General features: G+C 48.4%; 1 protein-coding gene across 1 annotated transcript; it reads right to left on the minus strand.

Moving 5' to 3' along the window:
* Positions 1–5,829: 5,829 nt before the first annotated feature.
* On the minus strand, positions 5,830–27,071 carry SCYL1 (SCY1 like pseudokinase 1). The gene is made up of 18 exons (XM_026650405.2): positions 26,896–27,071; positions 25,042–25,182; positions 23,762–23,884; positions 22,367–22,587; positions 21,311–21,401; positions 19,840–19,995; positions 18,911–19,069; positions 17,815–17,922; positions 16,945–17,058; positions 13,351–13,506; positions 12,638–12,826; positions 12,330–12,405; positions 12,049–12,231; positions 8,700–8,839; positions 8,024–8,125; positions 6,658–6,960; positions 6,229–6,295; positions 5,830–6,146 (listed from the first exon to the last, which is right to left on the minus strand). Exons 1-18 carry the CDS (start codon positions 27,010–27,012, stop codon positions 6,022–6,024), a joined length of 2,571 nt encoding a protein of 856 aa, XP_026506190.1. The 5' UTR covers positions 27,013–27,071; the 3' UTR covers positions 5,830–6,021.
* Between the last annotated feature and the right edge of the window lie 311 nt (positions 27,072–27,382).

Raw genomic sequence — 27,382 nt, forward strand, 5'->3', positions numbered from 1 at the left:
GTCTGTGGATGAGGGGAAACCAGTGGATGTGTTATTCCTTGACTTTAACAAAGCTTTTGATACGGTCTCCCACAGTATTCTTGCCGGCAAGTTAAAGAAGTATGGGCTGGATGAATGGACTATAAGGTGGATAGAAAGCTGGCTAGATCGTCGGGCTCAACGGGTAGTGATCAATGGCTCCAAGTCTAGTTGGCAGCCAGTTTCAAGCGGAGCGCCCCAAGGGTTGGTCCTGGGGCCGGTTTTGTTCAATATCTTCATTAATGATCTGGAGGATGGCATGGACTGCACTCTCAGCAAGTTTGCAGATGACACTAAACTGGGAGGAGTGGTAGATATCCTGGAGGGTAGGGATAGGATACAGAGGGACCTAGACAAATTAGAGGATTGAGCCAAAAGAAACTTGATGAGGTTCAAAAAGGACAAGTGCAGAGTCCTGCACTTAGGACGGAAGAATCCCATGCACTGCAACAGACTAGGGACCGAACGGCTAGGCAGCAGTTCTGCAGAAAAGGACCTAGGGGTTACAGTGGACGAGAAGCTGTGTCAACAGTGTGCCCTTGTTGCCAAGAAGGCTAACGGCCTTTTGGGCTTTATAAGTAGGGGCATTTCCAGCAGATCGAGGGACGTGATCATTCCCCTCTATTCGACATTCGTGAGGCCTCATCTGGAGTACTGTGTCCAGTTTTGGGCCGCACACTACAAGAAGGATGTGGAAAAATTGGAGAGTCCAGCGGAGGGCAACAAAAATGATTAGGGGGCTGGAGCACATGGCTTATGAGGAGAGGCTGAGGGAACTGGGATTGTTTAGTCTGCAGAAGAGAAGAATGAGGGGAATTTGATAGCTGCTTTCAACTACCTGAAAGGGGGTTCCAAAGAGGATGGATCTAGACTGTTCTCTGTGGTACCAGATGACAGAACAAGGAGTAATGGTCTCAAGTTGCAGTGGGGGAGGTTTAGGTTGGATATTAGGAAAAACTTTTTCACTAGGAGGGTGGTGAAGCACTGGAATGGGTTACCTAGGGAGGTGGTGGAATCTCCTTCCTTAGAGGTTTTTAAGGTCAGGCTTGACAAAGCCCTGGCTGGGATGATTTAGGTGGGAATTGGTCCTGCTTTGAGCAGGGGGTTGGACTAGATGACCTCCTGAGGTCCATTCCAACCCTGATATTCTATGAATCTCTTTCTGGCTTGCTATCGCTAAGAGCGTAGCCTGAGAGAGAGAGAGAGTGTGTGTGTGTGTGCGCGCGTCTCTGTCACACTAAGACTGTGTGTGTCTCTTTCTAGCTGGCTGTTGTCTAAGAGTGTAGACTGTGTGGCTGGCTGTGGCTAAGCGGGTAGACTCTGTGTGTGTCTTTTTCTGGCTGTTGCTAAGAGAAGTAGACATTGTGTATAAGCATAGCCTCTCTGGCTTGCTGTGCCTAAACGAGTAGACTGTCTGTTTCTCTCATGCTTACACTTAGCCCTGGTCTACACTACGAGTTTAGGTCAAATTTAGCAGCATTAGATCGATTTAACCCTGCACCCATCCACATGGCGAAGCCATTTTGTCGACTTAAAGGGCTCTTAAAATCGATTTCTGTACTCCTCCCCGATGAGAGGATTAGCGCTGAAATCGACCTTGCTGGGTCGAATTTGGGGTAGTGCGGACGCAATTTGACAGTATTGGCCTCCGGGAGCTATCCCAGAGTGCTCCATTGTGACTGCTCTGCACAGCACTCTCAACTCAGATGTACTGGCCAGGTAGACAGGAAAAGCCCTGCAAACTTTTGAATTTCATTTCCTGTTTGAATCGCAAAAGAGCTCCAGCATAGACTGAATGGGAGGTACTGGCTCTGATCGCTATATGGGGAGAGGAATCCATGCTATCAGAACTCCACTCCACCCCAGAGGACTGCCCAAGCAACAGAATAAGGCATTCAATAAGTTTTGAAGTGCAGTGTGGCCTTGTCCTTCCCTCTTCCCCCACTCCCTCCTGGCCTACCTTGGCAGTTATCCCCCTATTTGTGTGACGAATTAATAAAGAATGCATGAATTTGAAACAACAATTGCCTCTGCAAGTGGTGATCGGGGGGGAGGGGGAGAGGAGGGGAGGGCAGGGCGGTTGGCACCGTCTGCTGCTGTGTAGCAATGCAGTATCGCGTCTGCCAGCAGCACCCAGGAGACGTATGGTGACGGTGAGCTGAGCGGGTTCCATGCTTGCTGTGGTATGTCAGCTGCACGGGTAACCCAGGAAAAAAGGCAAGAAATGATTGTCTGCCATTGCTTTCATGGAGGGAGGGGGGAGCCTGATGACATGTACCCAGAACCACCTGTGACAATGTTTTTGCCACATTGGGAGCTCAACCCAGAATTCCAATGGGCAGCGGAGACTGTGGGATAGCTACCCACAGTGCCATGCTCCGAAAGTTGATGCTAGCCTCGGTACTGTGGATGCACGCTGCTGACTTAATGTGCTTAGTGGGGACACACACAATCGCCTTCTATAAAATCGACCTAATTTCGTAGTGTAGACATACCCTTAGAGAGAGAGAGAGTCTGTGTCTTTCTAGCTTGCTGTCTCTTAGGGTATGTCTACACTACAAAATTATTGACTCATGGAGCGATGCACTTTGGGTAGCTATCCTGCAGTCTCCGCTGCCCACTGGAATTCTGGATTAAGCTCCTGATGCAGCTGGTTGATACAGTGGAACACCCATTCTGGGCCCAGCAAACAAGCCGAGACAGGTGGGACCACATAGTGTTGCAGGTATGGGATGATTCCCACCCAATGGCTGTGAAACATTCGCATGTGTAAGGCCACTTTCCTGGAACTTTGTCAGTTGCTCTCCCCTGCCCTGAAGCACAGGAATAGCAAGATGAGAGCTGCCCTGACAGCTGTGAAGCGATGATCCAAGTAATCACTGACCTTCTGCTAACAAGGGTAGTGACTCTGGGAAATGTGGATGGCTTTGCTGCAAGGGGGTTCCCTAACTGTGGTGGGGTAATAGAATGCATATCTCTATCGTGGCACCATTACCATTGGGGATGTTGAAATGCCAATAGCAACTAAGACTAACAGCTGTATTGGAGCATAAGCTTTCGTGGGTGAATACCCACCATACATCTGACAAAGTGGGTATTCACCCACGAAAGCTTATGCTCTAATACAGCTGTTAGTCTTAAAGGTGCCACAGGACTCTCTGTTGCTTTTTACAGATCTAGACTAACACGGTTACCCCTCTGATACAAAATGCCAATAGTTATCCTTAGGGATCCAGCCTACCCCTTGCTCCTATGGCTCATGAAGCCATACACTGGCAGCCTGGACAGTAGGAAGGGTGGTAGAATGGACATTTTTAGACCTCAGCACCACCAATATTCCCATTGTTATTGCTGCTTGCTCCATATTAGCTATATCTGTGAGATGCTACGGTGTGACAGTTATGTGTATTTCTCTTTAATGCAAAACTGCCTCCTTTGTTGAATATTGTTTTGAATCCATGCATTCTTTATTTATTTAAAAAAAAAGGGAGATCACAGACAAGGTACCCTGGTGGGAAGAACAAGGCCACATTGCTTATTGTAGCCACACTACAAATCAAAGATGTTTAAATGACAGCCTTTCTGTTGCTTGGGCCATCCTCTGGAGTGGCTGGGTTCTGATCGCGCTCACTTAATGCTTTCCTGGCCTCTGTCTGCCTCTATGCATTCAGCTGTGCCCGAAGAGACAATAGGGAAAGCATAGAAACATTTGCACCTGCGGGGGGACAAAAAAGGAGAGTAAGATTTAAAATGATACATTTCTGAGAACAAAAGAGAGAGACTTTCACCGTGAATCAAGCAATTCACAGCAGACAGCACATGTGCTTTAGGTAGAAAGTCATTTTGCCTTGTATATTGAGCACCTGCCAGTATGGTGACATTACACACAGCTGGGCAACAGAATTCGGTTTCCAGGCAGCCACGATAATCCAAAGGGTACGCAGGGTTGTCTTAATAACACATGGGGGAATGGTTTTGAATGATATCACTCTCCTGAGGCTAACAAAGACTGAATGTTGCTTGAAGGTGACCAAAACCCAGGACCATTCGCTGCCATGCTTTGTGCTGCAATGATTCCAGACTACTGGCTTGGTGTGGTTAAGTGTCCTACCATGGAGGAGGAAATACGGCTGCAAAGGCTTTCAGAGTACCTCCAGGAGAATTCCCGCTCCATCCCCAGACACGTTAAAACAGACTTTTCCAGTAGCTGTACTGGCTGCAAATGCAGCCCAATTCTTCAGGGCAAATCAAACAGTAAACAAAATTGCCTTTACCCCCTGTAGTTTACAAACGTGCACTCACCAGACGTGCCTTCTCCGGCTTCAGTGTCCGGGAAACCACCTTGGGAGGGTATCGGCTCCAGGGTGATGAAAAGGCCTGGCTCCCAGGGAGAACGGATTCTCCTCCTCTTCCTCATCCACAAAATCCTCCTCTGTGTTGCGTGAGACTCCCCCCTTGCAGGTGTCCACGGACAGTGGTGGCGTAGTGGTAGGGCCCCCCCCAGAATGGCATGCAGCTGATCATAGAAGCAGCATGTATGGGGCTCTGACCTACTGTTGTGTGTCCCTGGTGTAGCCTCTCTCCACCATGCCCTGTGCGATTTTGGCATATATATTAGCATTTCTTCTTTTTGATTGGAGTTCGGCCTGCACAGTCCTGGTCAGTCCATGCTGGAGCTCGTTTGGGCACCTGTGCTGCTGAGCTCGCCAGGCTGACGAAACAGGAAAGGAAATTCAAAATTTCCCGGGGCTTTTCCTGTGTACCTGGCTAGTGCATCTGAGTTGAGAGTGCTGTCCAGAGCAGTCACATTGGAGCACTCTGGGATATCTCCCGGAGGCCAAGTCTGTTGAATTGCGTCTGCATGCACTACCCCAAATTCAACCCAGCAAGGTCAATTTTAGCGCTATTCCCCTTGCTGGGGAGGAGTACAGCAGTCGATTTTAAGAGCCCTTTAGGTCGACGGAACGGGGTTGGTTGTGTAGACGCATTAAAATCGACCTAACCTCTTAGTGTAGACTGACCAGGGCTCAGAGAGGCTAGTTAGACAGACGCTATCACTAAGAGCGTAGCCTCTCTCTGTCTCACACTCTTTCTGGCTGTCATCTAAGAGCAAAGACTCTGTGTGTCTGTCTCACTCAGACTCTCTCTCTGTGTCTCTTTCTGGCTAGCTAAGTGAGTAGCGTGTGTGTGTGTGTGTGTGTGTCTTTCTGGCTGGCTGCAGCTAAGAGCATAGTCTCTGTGTATGCGTCTCTGTCTCTTTCTGGCTTACTGTGTGTATCTAAGAGCGTAGACTGTGTGTGTCTGTCTCACTCTTACTCTTAGCGACAGAGTCTAAGAGCGTAGACTCTGTGTCTCTCTCTCTTACGCTTAGTGGCTGTGTCTTGCTGTGGCTAAGAGCGTAGCCTGTATGTGTGTCTGTCTCACTGTTACTCTTAGACTCACTCTATCGCTAAGAGCGTAGCCTGTGTGTGTTTGTCTCTGTCTCTTTCTGGCTGGCTGTGGCTAAGAGAGTAGACTGTGTGTGTGTCTCTCTCTCACATTTAGTTTCTAAGAGACTAGACTCTCTGAGTCTCTCTTTCTGGCTGTCACTAAGAGAACTAAACACTGTGTGTATATCTCTCTCTATCGCTAAGAGCGTAGACTGTGTCTCTCTCTTTCTGTCTTGCTGTTGCTAACTGTCTCTCTCTAAGAGACTAGTCTGTAAAGTGTCTCTGATTTAAACACAGATCATTTAAAATTAATTTATTCCTACACCCTTTATATACAAAAAAGATTGCAGCACATACAGGAAAAATGTAAATAGCCACACAATCACAGGCCCCCATCTGCTTTTTACTGAGAAGCTGTACAGAATAAATACAGTAGAACCACAAGTTTGTGCATCTCTCTGCATGCAAGTGTACCTGGTTGGGGGGGTGTCCTTATTGCTGATGTATGTATAAACTAAAATTCTAAGAGCATATGTACAAGCTATAGCTAAATTTTCCACTGCTCTGTTGACTGTCAGTCCAGCTTCCTGGCGCCCAGTTTCATAGGTCCCTTTGCCATCTTCTTGTCCGCCCGTTTAGCTTCCATCTCCTTCTTCCGCTCCTCTCGCTTCTTGCGTGCTAATTCTGCCCTGCTGAGCCCTAGGGAGACACAAGAATTCCCAGCTTGTAGGAATGGCTGGATGGAACAATCGTGTGCAACTTTGCTGCTTCAGCAACTCACCCTGGTCAGAGTCCACAGATTCCCAGTTTTCCTCTGTACCCCAGTCACCAATTGCATCCATGCATCTCTGGCAATTGAAGTTAGACACAAAATTAGAATTCAGGGGAGTCCTTCACAGTTATACACTATACTGGTGGGAGCACTCAGTGCACATTGATCTTTCCACACAGGAGGAGAAGTGAAGTAGCTAAGCCCTAAACTGAGTGGGTATCCCAGCCTGCCTTCCCCTGGAGCTTCGGTTAAACGGGGGGGGGAAAATAACACTAACCATTTCCAGGCCTTTGAGGGGTTTGTACACCACTCCTTCCCCCCCCCCCCCCCCAAAAAAACAAAAAAACCCCCAACAATATTACCCAGGTAAGCAGTGGCAGAGCTGGGAATTGACACACACACACCCCATCCGTGATCATGAGACATGGAGAAACTTACCTGGGTCTCTGTTGTTGACTTCTGAGTAGGGATTATGGAGAAGAAAGGATCTGGTTTCTCTATACTCGATGAGCTGTCCCAGTCATATTCGCTGGCCAGTTTGGTCCCTTCTGGCTGGGCTAAGGGAACTTGCTGTGAGGGAGTCAGTTTCTGTGCTGTCCGGGAATCAAAATCCTCCTCCCAGCTGTCCTCTGCCACGGAGCTTTGTCCCTGAGCGCCCCACTTCTTATGACTCCAAGTGGATCCAACCTCCCAACCAGAGCTGGTCCAGTCTGATTCCTGTTTCTTGGAGGAGCTGCTGGTCTGTTAATGATTTGGGGAGGGGGGGGGGGGGGCAGATTGATCAGAACAACCGAAAGAGGACAAATGAGCTACGAGACAGGAACTGAAGGGGCTTCTGGTCTAGTCATATCCTACCTGCAAGATTTAGAAGAGGTGACTTTGAGTGCCCAGGCTCAACAGATAAAGGCCAGGAATGGGAAAAGACTTCCCGCCACCCTAGCCTCTAGACCACACTGTCTTTCATACTAGTAGGCACTTGAACAATGGTTATTCCCATCTGAGGGCAGGATGGTGACTAAGGCGAGAAAGGTTGACAGACTTAATTTAAAGACCACGATCCAATCGACTTTTAACCTTCTCTGGGATAAACTAAACAGGCCGAGCTTCTCAAGTCTCTCCCTATAAGGTGGATTTTCCAGACCCGGAATCATTCTTATAGCTCTCTGCTGACCTTTTCCAATTTGACATCCTTTTTGAAGTGTGGACACCAGAACCAGACGCAGGATCCAGTAATGGTGTCACCACTACCATAGACAGAGGTGATGCCCTCTTCCTTTACTCCTACTCGATATTCCCCTGCTTATACGTCCAAGTTTGTTTGTGCCCTTTCAGCTCTAGCATTGCCCTGGAGCGCTTGGTTATTTATCATGATAACTGGTGTCACTGTAGTCCAGGATACAGTTCCCTTGCCCCATTACAGTGATCTACATTCTTTGTTCCTAGATGTAATGATCCTTAGTTTTTATACAGCACTTTTTATCAGTAGATTTCAAAGCATTTAACAAAGGATGTCATTATCCCCATTTCCCAGATGAGGAAACTGAGGCACAGAGATTTGACCAAGGTCAGCGAGCAGGCTGTGGCAGATCCAGGAATAGAACCAAGGACTCCTAAGTCCCAGTTTAATACCCTATCCACTAGGCCACACTATTGCCCCTACAACCTTCCCAGTTGGTATTAGCTTGAGGGTTACCTGCTCCCTCCCAGCGATCATGGAGACCAAATGAACCAGAAAGGAATACCTGCACTTAAGACAGCATATGGTGCGGCATCAGAGTGATAGCATGTGCGGAAAGTCACCTACCATCCTGGCCTCAGGCTTCTTCAACACCAAGGCTGGTTCTGACCACTCCGGGGTGTTCCAGTCATCCGGGCTCACCTGCCCTTTGGCTTGCTCGGCCTCTTGCTACAAGCAAAAGCACAGAAAATGAGGCACAGCACACAAGGAAGCAGAATCTCAAACCAGGCAGCAATAGAGCCTGCAGCTAATTTGGCAGAAGTCACTGGATGGCGCTGTGGTGCATACTCTTGGGCATACGAGCAGTGGCCAGTCTTGGAAAACATGCAAAGCTGTTGTTAACTTGGTGATGCATTCATGTATTCTTTTCAGGGGAGCTATTGCAAGCACTGCAAGGGTATTTGCTGCCTACCCTTAATCTTTTCAACTACATCAGGTTCTTGGGGCAGAATTGCTTCTGGGGAACTGGGCATGGGGCACTGGCATCTGGGCTGAGAAATCTGAAATAGGATTGCCCTGCACGCTGTTTGTGACCACCTCTGTCCCTGGACTGTGCATGCAGTGTAAATAAATAAGTTACACTAAAAAATCCCCCCCCCCCTACTAATTTCCCCACCAGACTATAAGCTCCCAAATCTGCTCAAACTCAGCAGAGAGGTCACAAGTCCTTACTCCAATCACTGAGGCAGCCCATCTGTCATCCTCAAACAAACTCTATTGCAGACAGAAGTGTGTTGCTCACCTCCAGGCTTCCCCAGTCATCATCGTCCCATCTGTCTGTGGAGTTCTCTTCTTCCTCAGTCACATCCCCCTCCAGATCCCACTGGCTGGATGGAACAGGAGCTGCTGGCAACGTCACCGGGGAAGGGATGTGGCTGGCTCCTTGAAGACAAAAGCCCACAGTATTAGAAGGTGTCCTTTCTCTGATAGTGGCCAGCACTGAGCACTTCAGAGGAACTGCGCCCAAGTTTCTCCTAACTCCTATTACAGCTAGGGCTTGTCAACATAGGGACTGCTATGGCTATATTGGTCAATTTCCCCAGGGGATCCCTTCCAAATCCCTTGTTCATTTAATATTTTTATGTTGAAAGATGCTAATTGCTGCCATCACCTGAATCTTGGATCCAAAAACAATTACAGCCATAGTTACAGGCAATGGGTGCACCAAACAGACTCAACGGAAAGAGCAATTAAGCAACTTTATGTAGTAGAGACAGCTACAAAGAATGGAGGGACTGACCAATGCATGTGGCAGATCAGAGCCAAGACTGCAGGGACTAGGAGATCAGTTGCAGCCTGTGAGTGTTGGCGGCAGGAAGCCCAGGGAAGCACTGAGTATTTGAAAGAGGAAGCGAGGGACAGAGCTTCTTGGGCACAGAGTGATAGACTGGGACCAGGTTACCTCCGAACCTTCTCTGTTACGCTAAATAGATCGAGCTCCTTGAGTCTAAGTCCCCACATGGGGAACAGAAATTTGTCAGTGTAACACACAAAGACCTAACAAGATCCATGGCTGAAAGTGGAAACTAGAAAAATTGAGACAGGATATAAAGCACACATTTTTAATAGGGTGCAGAGAGAACTGAGTTAAATCAGCAAGCAGGAAACTTGGATTTAAATCGTCAGTTGTTAATTTTATTTTACATTTGTACTTTTAAATTATTTGCCTAACCAAAAGTTATTTTCACTGGTTGTAATCATTAAAACATACTGATTTGCAACTAAATATTGCCTTTACATTAAATGCGATGCTATTTTTTGCTAACCAGGGGGATGCACTACACCAGACATGGGCAAACTATGGCCTGTGGGCCACATCCAGCCGTGGGACCATCCTGCCTGGCCCCTGAGCTCCCGGCTGGGGAGCCTAGTCCCCAGCTCCTCCCCCGCAGCCACGCCACCGCGCGGGCCGTGCTCTGGCCCGCCGCTCCCACTGGGCAGCATGGGGAGCGCAGCTGGCTCTGGCTGGGTGTCGCAGCTGCGAGCTTCTGCTGCTGGTAAGGGGGGTGGGGTGAGTAAGGGAACGGAGGTCCTGGGGGGCAGTCAGGGAGGAGGGGGCGGAGGCTCTGGTGGGGCGGTCAGGGGATGGGGAACAGGGAGGGTTGGGAGTGGGAGTCCCGGGGGGCCTGTCAGGGGGTGGGGATGTGGATAGAGGTTGGGAGGGCAGTCAGGGGGGTTGGATAAGGCAGTGGGACCCCAGGAGGGGACGGTCAGGGGACAAGGAGCAGGGGGGGTTGGATGGATTGGGGATTCTGAGGGGGGCAGTCAGGGGGTGGTAAGTGGGAGGGGGCAGATAGGGGGCAGGGGCCAGGCTGTTTGGGGAGGCACAGCCTTCCCTACCCGGCCCTCCATACAGTTGCACAACCCCAATGTGGCCCTCAGGCCAAAAAGTTTGCCCACCCCTGCACTACACATTTATTTAAGAAATTATATAGCTTAATATACATTTATTCAGAGTCTTAATTCTTATTTTTTATTATTTTCGAAATGGTGAATAATGCATTTCTTATTTATTAGGCGATTAATTGTGATTTGTGGAATTCAATTAGAAATGAGCAAAACCAGCTTTTTAATTTTTGTATTAGCTAAATAAAACTACTTTCAATGTGCTGGAAAATGAAAGTTTATTAAAAACATATTTTGTATTTAAAACTAATTGATTTATTATTCATCGACTGGAAAAGGAAATACAAGCTTTCCTGCTTTTTCAACTCCCAATCAGTTTATTAACTTCAAATGAACTAGTCATTGAACTGAATTCTTGAATAAAGTGAAAAGAAGAAGATATTCGCTCTGCACCTCCAGGAGAGGCTATTACTGTCAAAAGCTGGCTCAGTATTTCAACAAACTCTGGCTCCAGGTGCTTAGGTGGTGATTTCCACCAGTTAAGTGGTTTGATTTTCTTTAAAACTTTGGCACCACCTATATACTGTTTAATATTATTTTTTTCGTTTAATTTAAATGCTTGACTCTAGTATTTTTAGGCCTCAACACAGTTTATCAAGATTTCAAATTTAATTTTAAGTAGGTTTACTTTTTAATTAATTTAAATGAAAAAAATCTGATTTCTTTCATTATTTTAATTAAAATCATTCATTTTTATCCACCATTACAGCGAGGGTAATAGAACATGTTACCAAGGATTGCAGGGGATTTTCCATCACAGTCAATTTTTAAATCAAGATGGAATGTTTTTCTAAGAGACCAGCTCTATTTCAAATAGGAATTAACACAAGGAAATCCTATGGCCTGCGTTACAGCAGAGATCAGACTAGATGATCACAAGGTCCCTTTCTGGCCTCAAACATCTGTGAAAAGCTCCCTAGAGGGGCAGACTTGAGGATTTCTGATCAAGAAAACTGCCTGCTGTTGTTTGGTTCTACTGTGTTCAGGGAAACAGGACTTTGTGTGCATTCTTTATAAAAAAACAAGATTACATCAAGATTAAAGTTGGGCAAAACAAAATTCAGCAAACAGTAAATTAGCTAAAAATGCATCTTGAGGGACACTAAAACTATATGCCATATTCACCCTTAGCTTGCAAATAGTTTCAGTTAAAAAAATTATTTCTTTTCCCCAAAAAATGTCAAAACTGTTTGTTTTGACACTTTTGACTTTTTGTTTACAAAAGTTTCATTTACAAATTTAGCTTAGATTAAAAAACAAACAAACGAAAAGTGTTTTGTGTTTTTCATTTTGCTTCAGGTGTTTTTTTTGAGCTGAAACAAAGTTTTTCATTTCAGCAACCACCACCATCACCCCCCCCAAAAAAATCACGTATTCGCTCAGCTCTAACTAAAAATATACCTGACTTGCGTCACTGATTTCCCTTTTTCTGGAAACAACCCTGCAAAGTCCCAAATACTGACCAACTGCTTGAGCCAAAGGGGCAACCATCCTTATTACACTCTGGCTAGTCTTCTGTAGGCTAACTGCATGTCATGCAAACAAGCATTTCCTTCTGTCGCTTGAGATGGTGCTGCTGGCTTCAGTGCCATTTGCTGCATGGCTACTCAATTCTCTGATGCCACCACCCCAGGGTGAATAAAGCCCAAATCAAGCTTTGCAATTACAGCTGTGCAAAGACTGACCGACACTGGGTGGCTCCGGTGCACCTCCAGTGGGGGTTTCCACAGCTGTTTGTTCTACCGTGGTCCCGGCGTTTGTTCGGATTAGCTTCGATGTAAGCGATGAGACCCCTGTCACGGCCCAGCCTGCCCAGCTGGCAGCTGCTCCCATCCCAGGGCTGGTTGATGCTGCGTGAACATCCTTCTCTGCAAAGGGAGCAGAAAGAAAAAGGGGGGAAAAGTCCATTAGTTCTGCTTGGTGTTTAAATGCTTGAAAACTTCAGCACAATATTAGGACCGCTCACCCAGTTCAGAGAGCTGAGATGGATCTTCAGAGACGGTTTCTAGCTTAGTCACAAAGCTTCGAATGGCCTTGAAAGTCTAAGAAATTGAAGTTACTTTATTATTATATGCTGTAGAGATACCCCCTTAATACAGTGGGAGCCCTTGTGGCACCAGTGACTGCATAGACCCTCAACTGAGATTGGGTGCCACCATCACTCTGGGTGCTAGAATGGACTGGTCCAAGGTTGGAGGCCCCCGTTGTGCCGGGCATCAGAGCTGGAGGCTTGGAGTTGGTGGCTCTGCAAATTTCACTGCAGATCCAACTCACCTGATCCCTGACTGTCTTTTCAGGGTCAACTGTCAGCGCACAGAGAACCGGCAGGATTTTGAATGCACAGTCATTCATAGAGTAGAAGTTGTGAGTGGCAGCGAATCCCAAGACGCCCGCTGCCCGGGAGGGGGCAAATGGGTCTTTTGTGGCACGGCTGAAGGCAGAGATCAAAATTCTTTGTCTAGTCTGGAAATAAGAGAATGGGCAATTTATTATGTGTATTATGGTAGCACCCGGGAGCCCCAGTCACAGACCCATTGTGCTAGCCCTGCACATACACATAAAACACCAGTCCCTGCCCTGATGAGCTTTCAATGTAAACAGACTAGACAGACACAGGGTGGGAGAAAGGAAGATTATCCATGTTTTACAGCCAAAGAACAATGAAGCGTTTTGCCCAGGGTTACACTGACTTTGTAGCAGAGCCTGGAATCAAAGCCAGGCCTTCCAGGCTCTGGGCTGGTACTTTAACCACAAAACCCTCCTATCCCCTTCGCCTGAAAGCTAGAGCATTGCTGGGATCTACAATCCACAATTCCCCACTTTAAGATGGTCACAATTTTCCTCTGCATCATATGAAGCCTTGGTGAGAAATAGACATTTTAAAGGGAAATCATCCTGGGAAAGAAACCAGGGTCTATGTTCCTATTTTCCCCATCCCGCCTGGCATCGGGTCCTTCAGGAGTGCAGGAAACGATCTCACTACTCACGCTGGCATTGAGGTAAGGACCGATCTTTCCAAGGCACACAGTGGTGTTGCAACGAATGGGCCCCTGGTCGTCCTTGGCCTGCAGACGGGCAAAGTGCTTCATCAGCTCCATGTTGAGATTGTTCTCGTTCAGCTTGGGGGCCAGCAGCAGCATCGACTGTGAGGGGAGGAAAGAGGCTGGTCATGGGGTAGTTCAGGTCTAATAACATCTAGCTCTTCCATAGCACTTGTCATCAGTAGCTCTCCAAGTGCCTTACAAAGGAGGTTGGTACTATTATCCCCATTGTATACATGGGGAAACTGAGTCACGGGGCTGTTAAAGTGATTTGCCTAAGGTCACCCAGCAGGCAGGTGGGAGAGAGAGGAATTTAACCCAGGTCTCCTGAGTCCCAGTCTAATGCTAACCCATTAGGCCATGGTGCCTCCCTAGCTCATAGGATGTGTTGACAGCATGGCTAATAACAGTGAGTAACTCCTGAAGCATCCCTTGTTGTACAGCTGTAGTAGGGCTTTTATCCTCTGTAGGACACTAGTATTATGCAACATTTATATCGCAATAGAACTTAGAGGATTTGGGCCCCATTGTGTCAGGCACTGTACAAACAGAATAATTATAGCTGGACTAAACCTTTTTGACAAAACAGTTTTCCATAGAAAAATAGAGTCTGGTGGAAACTGAAACAATGTGAGGGAACGTGGTTTTCGATAAAATTCTCAATGGAAGAAAGTCAAAGCAATTTGTTTAGACTGTTTCAACTGTTCGTTTCTACTTCTATATTATAATAATTTTAATATTAGATTATATGTACTGTATTGACTTGCATTTAATATTTTATAGTGTTTTGACAAACCAAACTATTTCAACATTATTGATACAAAATGAGAGGCTAAATGATTCACGGTTTCATTTTATTTCACTAACTTTTATATTATATTAATTTTTAATGTATAGTATAATTTATATATTGTTTTGATATAAACTAAATGCTTTTACCTTATTAAAATGAAACAATTTGACATTATCAAAACAAAACGTTTCAATGGTTCCAAATCAAAATTTTTCAGAGCTTCCATTCTGTGGAAAATTTAGGAATCGGAACAAAAATCATTTTTGAAATGTCAGAATTTCCCACAGAACGGAAAATCCATTTCCCAGCCAATTCTAAAAACATAGCACGCCCTGCCCCCAGAGAGCTTAACAAGTCTGGGCCCCATTGTTTCAGGCACTGTACAAACACATAATAATGGTAGTAACTGTCCCAAAATCAGGCAACAGAGTAACATCCCTTGGGGTTTGGATCTGACATTATGTCCTGCAGTGACAGACATTTCTATAGCCCTTTGTCTGTCAATGAATCCCCTTAGGATAGTGGCAAGGGTTGGGTTAAAGCTCATTAAAACTGGGAGAGAAGGGGGTAACTGCTGCCCTTCATTAAAGGGAGTTGTAAGAAGCTATTAAAGCTTCTTTATGGACTCAGAGCTGAAACATTAGGGGGCCTGCAAACAAAACGTGTGTTTTGGCAGGTGAGGCCACTCAGGCATTTGAATTCAGGGGGCAGAGGGGCTTCCCTGGGTATTGTTTTAGTAGAGGGGTGAGAGGAGAAAACAGCCAGGACGCACCAGACACAGAAGCATTGGGAAAGGGCCCTGAGAAAAAGCCAAGAGAGAGCTTTTGAGCAGAGTGCTGGCTGAAAGCAGCTGGGAGCAAAGAAACATCAAACAAAGAGATGTCCTGTTTGATTCCTGCTGTGTTCAGAGAAACAGAACTCTGTACATTCTTTGTAAATAAACAGGATTGCATCAAAGAAAACCTGATGCTATCATCAATTTCTCCTCCTAACCAAACAGCCTGGGGGACCCCAAATTTTGGTTAACGACTCGGGTCAAAAAGGGGTAATATCCAGTTCTTAACATTCATATATCCCAGAGCAGTTTACAAAGGAGGATCACTATCTGCATTTTTCAGATGGGGGAAAAAGACAGGTGGGTGACTTGCCCGAGACGAGTGGCAAAGCTGGGAACAGGTTTCAGAGTGGTAGCCGTGTTAGTCTGTATTAGCAAAAACAACGAGGAGTTCTTGTGGCACCTTAGAGACTAATTTGTTAGTCCCCAAATAAATTTGTTAGTCTCTAAGGTGCCACAAGGACTCCTCGTTGTTAAAGCTGGGAACAGAATCCAGGCCCAAGGAGGGTGGGGGAGGGAGAGGACTCAGCTAGAGACATTGAAAGGTGTCTAGTTTTCAGAGGGTGGGTGCTCAGTACTTTCTGCAAATCAGGCCTCTTTCTAAAAGGCATCTCAAATCAGGCAACTAAAATCACTAGTCACTTTTGACAAATCCTTGCCCGGGTCTCCTGAGTCCTTGGTCCAAAGCACTATCCACAGACCATATTGCCTATCTATCCAGCCAGTGTACATAGCAAAAAGTGCACCCTCTGAAAACTGACAGGACTCAGGACAGACTTGTCTGAGGTTCTTTATGGGAAAGACTATCCAGATCATGCAAACCAATATCACATAAAACCTCCTCCCCGTGCAGAGGTAAGAATTAGCAAGGGGTCTGACAAGATCAATAGTCCAGAGTAGCATCATTTTCCCCCTTAACTCCACACCACCAGCATCCTTCAAGAAGGAGGAACAGAGCAACCCTGAAATTGATTTCTAGATTATAAAGTCAGAAGGGATCACTGTGATCATCTAGTGCAAAGGTCGGCAACCTTTCAGAAGTGGTGTGCCGAATCTTCATTTATTCACTCTAATTTAAGGTTTTGCGTGCCAGTAATACATTTTAACATTTTTAGAAGGTCTCTTTCTATAAGTCTATAATATATAACTAAACTATTGTATGTAAAGTAAATAAGGTTTTTAAAATGTTTAAGAAGCTTCATTTAAAATTAAATTAAAATGCAGAGCCCCCCGGACCGGGGGCCAGGACCCAGGCAGTGTGAGTGCCACTGAAAATCAGCTCGCGTGCCACCTTTGGCACGCGTGCCATAGGTTGCCTACCCCTCATCTAGTGTGACCTGTATAACACACAGACTTCTCTATGTTAATTCCTATTTGAACCAGAGCAGATCCGTTAGAAAAACATTCCAGCTTGATTTAAAAATGATCAGTGATGGAGAATCCACCACATCCCTTGGCAAGTTGTTCCAATGGTTATTTATCCTCACTATTAAAAATGTGCAACTTATTTCCAGTCTGACTTTTCCTAGCTTCAACTTCCAACCACTAGGTCTTGTTAGACCTTTCTCTGCTAGACCGAAGAGCCCATTAAAAAAGATTTGTGGTCCATGTATGTACTTACAGACTGTGACCAAGTCACCTATTAAACTTCTCTTTGATAAGCTAAATGAATTGAGCTCCTGGAGTCTCTCACTATCAGGCAGGTTTTCCAACCCTTTAATCATTCTCCTGGCTCTTCTCTGAACCCTCTCTACTTTAATCCACATCCTTCTTGGAAGTGTGGACATCAGAACTGGACACAGTATTCCAGCAGTGGTTGCACCAGTGCCAGATACTGAGGTAACGGAACCTCCCTACTCGAGATCCCCCATTTATACATCCAAAGATCACATTAGCCCTTCTGTTGTTCTACCTTCACTGTCTGCTCACGAATGGCTGGGTTGGTGTCCAGGAAGCCGTGCACAACGTGGGGAAAGATCTGGGTGTTGACGGTGGGTTCGTTGAGGTATTGGATGAAGTTTTCCATCTGCAACACACACACACACACACACACACACGTGCCGCCAGTCAGGACTTAACGTTTGGTCTAGTGCTGAGGAAGATCTATGCACAGTCAAAATTAGCACGGCTCAACACCATCTGTTCCTTAGAGGTTTTTAAGGTTAGGCTTGACAAAGCCCTGGCTGGGATGATTTAGTTGGGAATTGGTCCTGCTTTGAGCAGGGGGTTGGACTAGATGACCTCCTGAGGTCCCTTCCAACCCTAATATTCTATGATTCTATGATCTGGGGAAAGCCAAGAGGAGAACTCAGATGTCCTGATTCCCAATCACCTATTCGAAGCCCTTGACATCACACCTTTCCACAGCCAGGAACAGATCCAGAAATCCTGGCTCCGAGTCACTCCTGCAGCACGCTTCTTCCCAGAGCTGGGTACAGAACCCAGGCAATCTAATTCTCAGTCCCCTTGTCCTAACAACTAAGGGGTACTCTCTCCCAAAGCAGAACCCAAAAATCCGGTCTGCTAATTCTTTGATCTAGCCACAAAACCATTCCTCTCCCAAAGCTGAGACTAGAACCCAGGAGTCCCAACTCCCATTCTCCTTGGTTCGAACCACTAGACAGGCACCATTCCCCTCCCAGAGCCAGGAACAGAACCCAAAAGTTCAGACTCCCGGTTCCCTCCCTGTTCTAACGAGAACAGAAAAACATTGCTCCTGCCAACCCGTCTGAGCCCTGGATCCGCCCAAGTGCACAGATGCAAAGCGAGGCTGATCACTGACCTGCTGTAGCAGCCGTATCCTCATGGCTCGGTCGGTGGAGGAGAACATTTTGACGATGACAGGAATGATCTTCTGCTGATATTCTTCAGTGTTCAGGAACTTCCCCACCTGCAAAAACACTGGAAGTTAAAGAGGAGGCTTTCATCCTGGAGGAGATGAGGGGCATGCAAAGCTTTAGTGCGGAGATGGAAAGTGGTGACGTGGGCCCATAAGCCTTCCAGAGAAAAGATACTCCTAGCTGGGCCACACCAAGAAATTAATCTGTAGGTGTTCCTGGAGTACTGACGTCAGCTCTTGGCACCATCTCCAACATGGTCCATGTATCTTGGGAATGGAGTCCCCATATTCATTCATTCATTCATTCACACACACACACACACACACCCTGCAAGGTCATGTGTCACTTGATGAGGAATGTGTAGTGATGGCACACCTCTCTGGCCTCAGTTTCCCTTTTCCTGGCATGGGGTAGGGTAAAGTAGGGGAAGGGGGGATGGGAATGAGAGAGCACACAGAGCCCTGGCATGGAGGGAGAATCAAGGACTCTGATATAGGTGGAGTGAATGTAGCACATCCAGCCCGCCATGAGAGGCGGGCATTGCAGGGAGTCCCTGAACGAGAGGGTGGTTCACAGGCCACTTGTGCGGGAAATGGAGAGATGCAAGGACCTCTGATGTATGCAACATGTGCAGCCTACAGAAGCTACGAAGCGCGCGGACCCTTAATAGGGCAGTTTAGCCCTAAAATGCCTCTCTCCCCCAAGCACACCAACTTCACTAAGTCACAGGCGGAGATCCAGCCTTCTAGGGCTCTAGCGAACAGAGCAACAGTCTGTTCCCACTTTGAACTGTCCCTATAGTGTTACTTTGTGTTTGCCTGTCTCCTCCCTGTCCCTTCCATAGGTCCTGCTCAGTCGCAGGAGATCTCCAGCAGCAACTGCTCTCCCCTCCCCACAAGCAAAGTCCACTTGCCAGCAGTCCTTGCTCACTCTGGGAACTACAATCCTCAAAATCCCCAGAGACAGGAAACAGGCCTGTAGCCCCATCCCGTCACAAGATGTAAACACAGGAATGCCACCATTAGAACAGCAGCTCACCTTGAAGAGTGGGGTCAGGATAACAGCACCAGCGCTACCAAACTCAAAGGCCGTCAGCAGCTGTGGGAGGATCTTGTGCCGGCAGAAATCTTCGGGGAAGGTGTCTAGGTTGTTGCTCAGCTCCTGGAAGAACTTCTGCCGTTCTGCTGGTTCCTTAATCTGCCGGGACAGGGGGAAAGGGAAATGGGGTCACTGGGCAGACTAGCCTGCTCCTTGTGGCTCCATTTTGCCCTTTGGGGCTGCCAACAAGAGAACCAATGACAATGGTGGCTTGGATGGCGCAGTCTCCTCTCCCACTAGGAAATGGATGGAAATACAGCAAGTTCTTGTTCTACCATACAGGGGCATGAATTTCCAGCTCTGCTAACATGGGCTGGAGTTGAACCAGTGACTTAAAGCTGAAGTGGTCTTTATCCTATATAACCCTGAACCCACCAGTTCCTCCCACAACTTGGGGCCACATCAGAACTAATGCCTTGTGGAATGAAAAGACACCTTACCCCTTTCCCTGCCCCCTAAGCCAATCAGTCCCCATACCCTGCAGCAGGATTGACGCCGGTACTCCCTAGAGAGGAAAGGCCTCATATCCCGTTCCCCACCTCCCTGATCCAGCTAGTCTCCCCCTCAGAGCTGGTGCCCTCTGGAGAGGAAGGGCCTCATATCCCATTCCCCACCACAGCCAGTTCCCTCTCAACCTCCCCCCAAAATTAACTGTGCTCCGGAAGCCACTTTTCCCCATCAAGCGAACATATAACGGACCCAAGACAAAGGTCAGTACTGCCCAAGGCAAGTTCAATGGGCCCATAAACCAATGCAGGGGGTCCTCAAGCCCCAGCAATTGATTGGGCACCTCTGGCCTTCATAGAGGAGTTCTAATACTTTCCACCCCTCCTGACCGGAGGTGACAAGGCTACAGGCATCGTTCTCACCTGGATCTCCTCCAGGAAAAGGTTGGTCTCTACAAAGCTGTTCTTCATGAAGCCATTGGGGCCCCGGCAGTTCTGGAGGAACTTGGCAGGGTTGGGGCGGATTTTGGGGTTGGCCCCCACCAGTTCACAGTAGTGGGGGACCAGCAACTTGGGGATCTGGAGAGAGGATACACAGATTCTACAGTCAGGAAGAGGTGTCCCTCATGTGTGTTAAGCATTTGCTATCTATACTAATTAGTTTGGGATCTTTTCAGCTTGGATGGCAAAGCAGCTGACAATGGCCAATGGATCTCATTATCCCTGTTTTAGGAATGAGGAAACTGGGGCACAGGAAAACAGGCTGAGCTGCCCAAGATGACACAGCAACTCCATGGCAGAACTGGGAAGAGAACCCAGGAATCCTGACTCCTGTCCCCAGGCCTCCCAAAGCTGGGGATAGAATCCAGGAGTCCTGGCTGCTTCCCCTCCCCCACACTAATCACTAGACTTCCTACCCCTTCCCTCCCAGAACTGGGAGTAGAACTCAGGAGCCCTGACTCCCAGCCCCTCCTGCTCTAACCCCTAGACCCCACTCCCCCTAGAGTTCTCAGCTCCCAGTCCAGTGCCCTATCTATTGCACTCCACTGCTATTCTACAGCACAATCACAAAACTCTTTACCAACCCGTTTGAAATTGCACTGCTCCGTAAGGAATAGTACCTGCACAGAGGCTGCGGAAAGCAGAGAGTGATCTGCAATCCTTGTCATGCTCCTATAAGTTTGGCCAATAAACAAAACAGAAGGGCCACTATTTAGCCACAGGATGGACAGACGCAGGGCAATATGCTACCAGTTCCCCACCACTGCATCCCTATAGAAAATTGCATCGACTCACCCTCTCATTAACAGGGTGAAGCTGATGGTTAGCTCTGGGGCGTGTGGCCTAGTGAACTGGGACAAAGGAGACTTCAGTTCTATTCCTGGCTCTACTATTGGCCTGCTGGGTAACATCTTGCCCCCTCTGTGCCTCAGTTTCCCCATCTGTAAAATGGGAATAATGAGTCTAACCTCCTCTGTAAAGCCTCTATGATCTACTGATGAAAAGTGCTACATAAGAACTAGGGTCTATTATTACTGAAGTCAATGGGGCCTGAAAGACACATTCTCCCCCCACAGCATATTGTGAGACCCACGAGCAATCAACATTCCCTGCTGGGTCCCTTCTGTGTGTAACCCTGATCCACTCCATGTGGTGCTCTGTCCCCCTCTAGCCATGGCTGGGTCACTGACAGAGGTTGATGGGTCTGCTACAGCCTGGTTCTTTTAACACACGTCACAGAGGATCCTGATTCCGGGTTTGATTCCTGTTGCCAACAAACCACCCACCGGTGTAATATTACAAGTAGAGGGATTGGAGCCAGGCAGCTCTGCTGATTAATTACTTTGCCAGGCCCTATCAACAGAGCGGGTGGGAAGGGAACTGACCACATTACCTTGCCGAGGGATCGCAAGGAGGACGGGCGGGGCAGGGTGCCATTGAAAACCTCCCAGATGAGGCAGCCAAGACGCCACATGTCCGCAGACCTGGCACAGCAGAAGAACAGATGTAACTTTCCCAATGGTTTCCCCATGGGGAAGGAAAATGCAACCCAACTGTATTTTGCATACCATGATCCATACAAACTACACCCCAAGACACTTTAGGGTTAGACAGAAGGGCTATGCAGGGAAACAAACTATAGGGGAGCTTGAAATGAGACGGAGGCTCTTGTATGCGCGTGCACACACACTGTCGAGAGGTGCCAGGGATTAGATAAGCAGAACGGCCCGTAGAGGGGGATACAACAATTCTGTTTGCAGACAAGCGTCTTGCACACACAGAGAAGAAGCAGGTGCTGGGTGAACTGAGAGAAGAGCAGAGAGAGATGCAGGGAGGAGGATTCCTGAGGGCAAGGGGCTGCAGAGGAAAAGGCTCTTGCACATGCACACAGCGGGACATTGGGGAGAAAGAAAGACTAGGTCATGGAGGGTGACTGGAGAAAGATCACAGAGTACGGCACAATAAGCAGAGCTCACAGCCTCTCCCTTCTAGACCCTGGGCTTTGTTAGTAGGGTAATAAATATGGAACTGGTCCCTGAAATAACAATAAAACCCCAGCAATGCATGTACGGCACAATAAGCAGAGCTCATAGCCTCTCCCTTCTAGACCCTGGGCTTTGTTAGTTATTGGGCTCAATGCAGGAATCACAGGGGAAAATTCTCTGGCCTGGGTTAAACAAGAGGTCAGACATAATGGTCCCTTCTGGTCTTAACATCTACAAATCTATTTGTATTACGGTAGTGTCTAGAGAGGCCCTGACAGAGACTGGGAGGCCTCTGTCGTGACGGGTGCGCTGCAGACCTCACTCAGCTGAGATTAGGGGGCCCATCGTGCTGGGCACTGCACAGTCACACAGTGTGAGAGAGTCTCTGCCCCCAAAGAGCTTACAGTCTAACTAGATAAAAGGGTGGGAGGAGAGTAACGAGCTCCTCCCCATCTCCCACTCACCATTTCTCCCCAGGGGTTTTGCTGTTATCTGTTTTCTCTGGTGGGTCATATCTTTCCAGCTCAGGGATCCCTTTCCGAGGCGGGGTGTTGTCACCCTGGGTCGAGTACATGTAATCCAGGCCACCCAGCTTCCACTCACCAGCGCGGTCCACAAAAACAGCAGCCATGCACACATTATTGTGGATGAGGTTGCAGTCATTCACCAGGAAGCTGAGAGCTTTCTGGAAAGGCAAGGGAAGGACAAGTGAGAGGAGCAGTCAGCTGGGACCCTCGTGAGAAGAATTTTAGAGACAGAATGGTCTAGTTGAGGGGTGGGATTGGGAGTCAGAACTCCTGAGTTCCATTCCCAGTTCTAGGACAGGAATGGGGTCTGGTGGGTTAGAGCAGGGGAGTCTGGGAGCCAAGGCTCCTGGGTTCCATTCTTAGCTGTAGGTCATGAGTGGGGTCTAGCTGTGAGAGAAGAGCGGGGGGGCTGGGAGTCAGGACTCCTGGGTTCTATTGCCAGCTCTGCAACTGATTCCCTGTGTGCCTTTGGAGAAGTCACCTTCCTTTTCCACACCTCAGTTTCCCCATCTATAAAATGGGGATACTGCTATTCACTTGACTTATAGTTGGTTTACCCCAGCATCCTGGATCAGACAATATGATAACATAGTGGGGAATGGCAGAAGTCTCTTTCTAACCTCAGTTGGGTCTAACCTGGACAGTTCTACCCCTGGACAGATCAAGGGATCATTGGCAGGACTGCAGCCCTCAATAGCTATACCTGGTTAAAGAAGCAGCAGAAGAGGTGTGTTCTGTCTGGGCACAACTCGAAAACTCACCAGGGTGCAGCAAAATAAATGATCATCATTACTATGGCAGCACATTGCTCCATTAAAACTAGGCTTGGAAAGATTAGATTTTTATTGGTAAATCTCGATTTCACTGTACACACAAACCAACGAAAAAATCTCTCCTTCAATAACAGAAATGTACAGATAGGCAAAGTAAGAAAAATGCTGTTTAAGCACATAGTAGAGTTTGATTAAAGGATATTTACTTTTTATATTCTGATATGTGAAGTTGACAGTTTGTTTTAACGGCTATAAAGCCTTAACTTTCTGAAACTCAACATCTACTGCCATTAAATAATTAGCCTGAGACCCCTATTGTCTAACCGCACTCCCATAATTTCCTGCAACTGTGAAAATTTAAAATCAATAAAAACTGAAAAACAGGTTAAAAATAAAGATCAATATTATCTGTCAAAATTAAAAACAATAAAAATCTAATTCTGGCAAGCTTAATTAAAACTGAGGGGTAACCAAGACTGGGGGCTGTGGGCAAAGGAGTTGGTGTTTTAGGATTTTCTATACAGGCACAACCCATCTGCTTGAGATCACTGTATCTTACCACAATCTGATGGAGGCCCCACGATATCTCCTGTTCGTTTAACCCTCCAGAGTCTGCTTTCGACTTCAGGTAAGTACTCAGAGATGTCACAGGCTCTGTCACCACGTGCAAACATTTCTCTGTCTATCCCCCCGCCACAAAAAAAACACCATGTTTCTTTTTGTTACAGAAGCACCCAGAGGCTCCAACTGAGATTGGAGCCCCTTTGTGCTGGGCACGTTAATAGTAGTATTACAGTAGCATTGTGAAGCCCCAACCAAGATTGAAAGGTCCTGTTGGACCTGGCGTTGCACAGACCACCCCCACAACTGAGATCAGGGGTCCTGTCGGGTAGGACGCCACAAAGACCCCCACAACTGAGATCAGAGAGGCACTGCACAACCCCCCTCCAACTGAGATTAGGGCCCCTGTTGTGCCAGGCACTGCACAACCCCCCTCCAACTGAGATTGGGGCCCCTGTTGTGCCAGGCACTGCACAACCCCCCTCCAACTGAGATTGGGGCCCCTATTGTGCCAGGCACTGCACAATGCTCTCCCTTCCCCAACTAATTGAGAGCAAGGACCCCTTAGTGCCAGTCACTGCGCAGAATCTCCCAACCAAGATAGGGGACTGCACAGACACACACATCCCAGCAAGATCAGGGACCCCCATTGTGCCAGGCTCCACACAGATCCCCCCACAAATGAGATCAAGGGACCCTTCATGCCAGCCACTGCACAGACACCACTGCCACAGCCAACACTGACTAACCCATCCCCATTAGGGGGTCCAGCATGCAGCCCCTGGCATAGCAAAAGGCCCAGATCTCTGTCAGGATCCATGCGATGCCCTAAAGAGGATCGCCAATCTTGTTCAGGATTGCTGGGCCATACCGTAATACAAGTAAACAGATAATAAATAAATGCATCCACTATAGGAAGACAAAAGTGTAATACACTGTGCTGTCCCACTGCAAGCTGGACATGTTGGGTCACACCGCTTTATCCAGATTCAGGATTGGCTGCAGTTTCATAAAGGCAGCAGATAAATAACATAATTCCATACAGTATCAAGCCAGCACCCTAAGCATTGGTGTTTTTCAGCCTAGGAAACACACTCTGGGGCAGAGATCACCCTTTACTCCGTGCCAGATGTGATTCAAATCCAGCCCTGTTCAGGGCCTCAAAAACCACCGCAAACCAAAATCATAATCATCAAAGCCTGTAGACATGGCCACAATACGAAATCATAAATATAACAGACGCTAGGTACAGCCACAAATAAAAATCATAACCAGTACCTCCAATCCGTCGATGTAGGACAGAATATTGGGGTGTCGGAGGGTTTTAAAGCGTTTGAAAGCTGCCTTGGCGACCTGTGTCTGTTCATCCGAATTAGGTTTAACTTCATAGACGAAAACAGATACCAGATCCCCTGTGGTCTGAAGAAAACAAAAAAGTGTTATGTGCTATTTATTTAAGGGTGTCTATCGTCCTACAGTATCTGAGCAGTGCTATTATCCCCATTGTACAGATGGTGAAACTGAGGCACAGAAAAAGGATGTGACTTTGCCAGAAGCTGGGAATGGGTGACAGGGGATGGATGGATCACTTGATGATTGCCCTGTTCTGTTCATTCCCTCTGAAGCACCTGGCATTGGCCACTGTCAGAAGACAGGCTACTGGGCTAGATGGACCTTTGGTCTGACCCAGTATGGCCGTTCTTATGTTCTTACTTGCCCACAGGTCACATGGGGAGTCTATGGAATTGAACCCAGGTCTCCTGTGTCCCATGGTGGCATTCAAATTGCTGGCTCATCTTTCCTCCCATGTGGGATAGGGAGGGAGAGGGGGGAGGGGAGTCAGGGATGGTCTGTTTGGGGGAGGCAATGTAGTCTAGTGGACAGAGCATTGCACTCACAAGACTTGGGTTCTATTCCAGGCTCAACTACTGGCCTGCTAGGTGACATTTGGCAAGTCCCATCCCCGCTCTGTGCCTCAGTTTCCGCACATATAAAATGGGGATGATACCAACTTGCTTTGAAAGGGGGTTTTGTGATCTACTGCTGAAAAGCTCCATACCAGAGCTAGGTATTAAATAATTATTACTATTTTTATTATATGGACCCTATAATGAGGGTAACTGTCTGCCTCTGGGGTGGAACACAGCAGCCACTCTGGAAGCAGGCTAAACCCTCCCATTTTCATGCTGCTATTTGTCCCCTGACCCTAGGGGACTACAATTAGTACTAGATCTGGACCTTGGATGTCCCCCAGCTGCTTTGGAAAGTGGTGTGTGTATGGGGGAGACCCTTGAGACTAAGGAGGAACTAGATAAGCCCTCAATTGGGGGTCCCTGGACCCTTTATTTTTGGGGATGCTCAGGAGTGGGGAGAGCTTGGAGGGACCCTGAAAATCCTTGTTACTGGGGGAGGAATAGCCTAGAGGGCCCCCTGAAACATCCTTCCATCCTAGTGGGGTCCCCCTGGAACCCCTTCTATCCTTCGGAACAATATCTGAGTGGGGGCTTGGACCACACCCTCCCATAAACCAGGGGAGAAGCAAAACTCTGGGGATCATTAAACACCTGTTCTCGGGGGTCCTGGAAACGCTGCCTCAGTCCAAGAGCTCTCTGAAACTCCCCCTTTACGCCAAGAGCAGGGCTTGAACCCCACCCCCTTTATCCCCCACCTCTAGCTCAGGCTGAGGAAGGGGAGCCTGGATACCCTCTACACCCCGGCCTAGGGATGAGGGCATAGAAACCCACTTTTGAATGCCGGACTGGGCGGGGAGACCTCCCCCCGTACCCCGGGTTGGGGAGGGAGAGGCCTGGAAACCTACCTCCCCCCCGTACCCCTGGGTGTGGAGCCTGGAAACCTCTCCTCCCCCCCCCGTATCCCGGGTTGGGGACCTTGGAAAACCCCACCCCCGTACCCCGGACTAGAGAGGGGGAGGCCTGGAAACCTACCTCCCCCCCGTAGCCCTGTCTGGGGAGCCTGGAAACCTCCCCCCGTACCCCGGGCTGGGGAGGAGGAGGCCTGGAAACCTCCCCCTGTGTCCCGGGCTGGCGGTCCCGGTGGCGGCGGCTCCAGACCGAGGAGGCCCCGCCACGTCAGGCGGGCGGAGGCCAGGCCGGGCCCAAGGGGGGGATTCACCTTCCTCTTGCCCCGGTGCAGCTGCCAGGGCCCCGCGGGCTCCCCCCGCTCGGCGCCCGCCTCCGCGCCGAACTCATAGGGGAAATCCCGGACCGGGTCCCGGGAGAAGAACCACATCGTCCGGCCGGGCCGCTCCGGGACCGGGATCCGGCTCCTCCGGGCTGCGCGGAGCAGACGGGCCGCCAGGGGGCAGCAGAGAGCGCTGCGCTGCGGTGGGGGGAGCGGGGAAGGAGGCTGGGAGGGGCTGGGGGCTGAGCAGGGGAGCAATGATGGGGGAGGGGACGGCCTGGGGCAGAGCTAATCCCGGAAACTGCCCCGCCTCCCCCCGCAGCCGCACACTCTGGTAGGGTGCAGAAGGGCCTCAGCGGCTCCTGCCAGCTGCCGCCTTTGTTTTGCTGGTGGAGCTGTCCAGGCACAAAGAGGTGACCTGATTGTCCACAAGGTCCCACAGCAAGTGAGTGACAGCCTGGGACTGGAACCCAGGAGT

Source organism: Terrapene carolina, unplaced genomic scaffold (assembly GCF_002925995.2).
Source record: "Terrapene carolina triunguis isolate 2854851 unplaced genomic scaffold, T_m_triunguis-2.0 Scaffold89, whole genome shotgun sequence".
Lineage (NCBI taxonomy): Eukaryota > Metazoa > Chordata > Testudines > Emydidae > Terrapene > Terrapene triunguis.

Coding starts and splice junctions, on each gene's coding strand:
- SCYL1 (XM_026650405.2), bottom strand. CDS start 27,012: ATGTGGTTCTTCTCCCGGGACCCGGTCCGGGATTTCCCCTATGAGTTC. Junction 19,996..21,310: donor CCTTGCGATCCCTCGGCAAG/GTAATGTGGTCA, acceptor TCCTCTCTCCAG/ATCCCCAAGTTGCTGGTCCC. Junction 12,232..12,329: donor ATCTCAGCTCTCTGAACTGG/GTGAGCGGTCCT, acceptor CTCCCTTTGCAG/AGAAGGATGTTCACGCAGCA.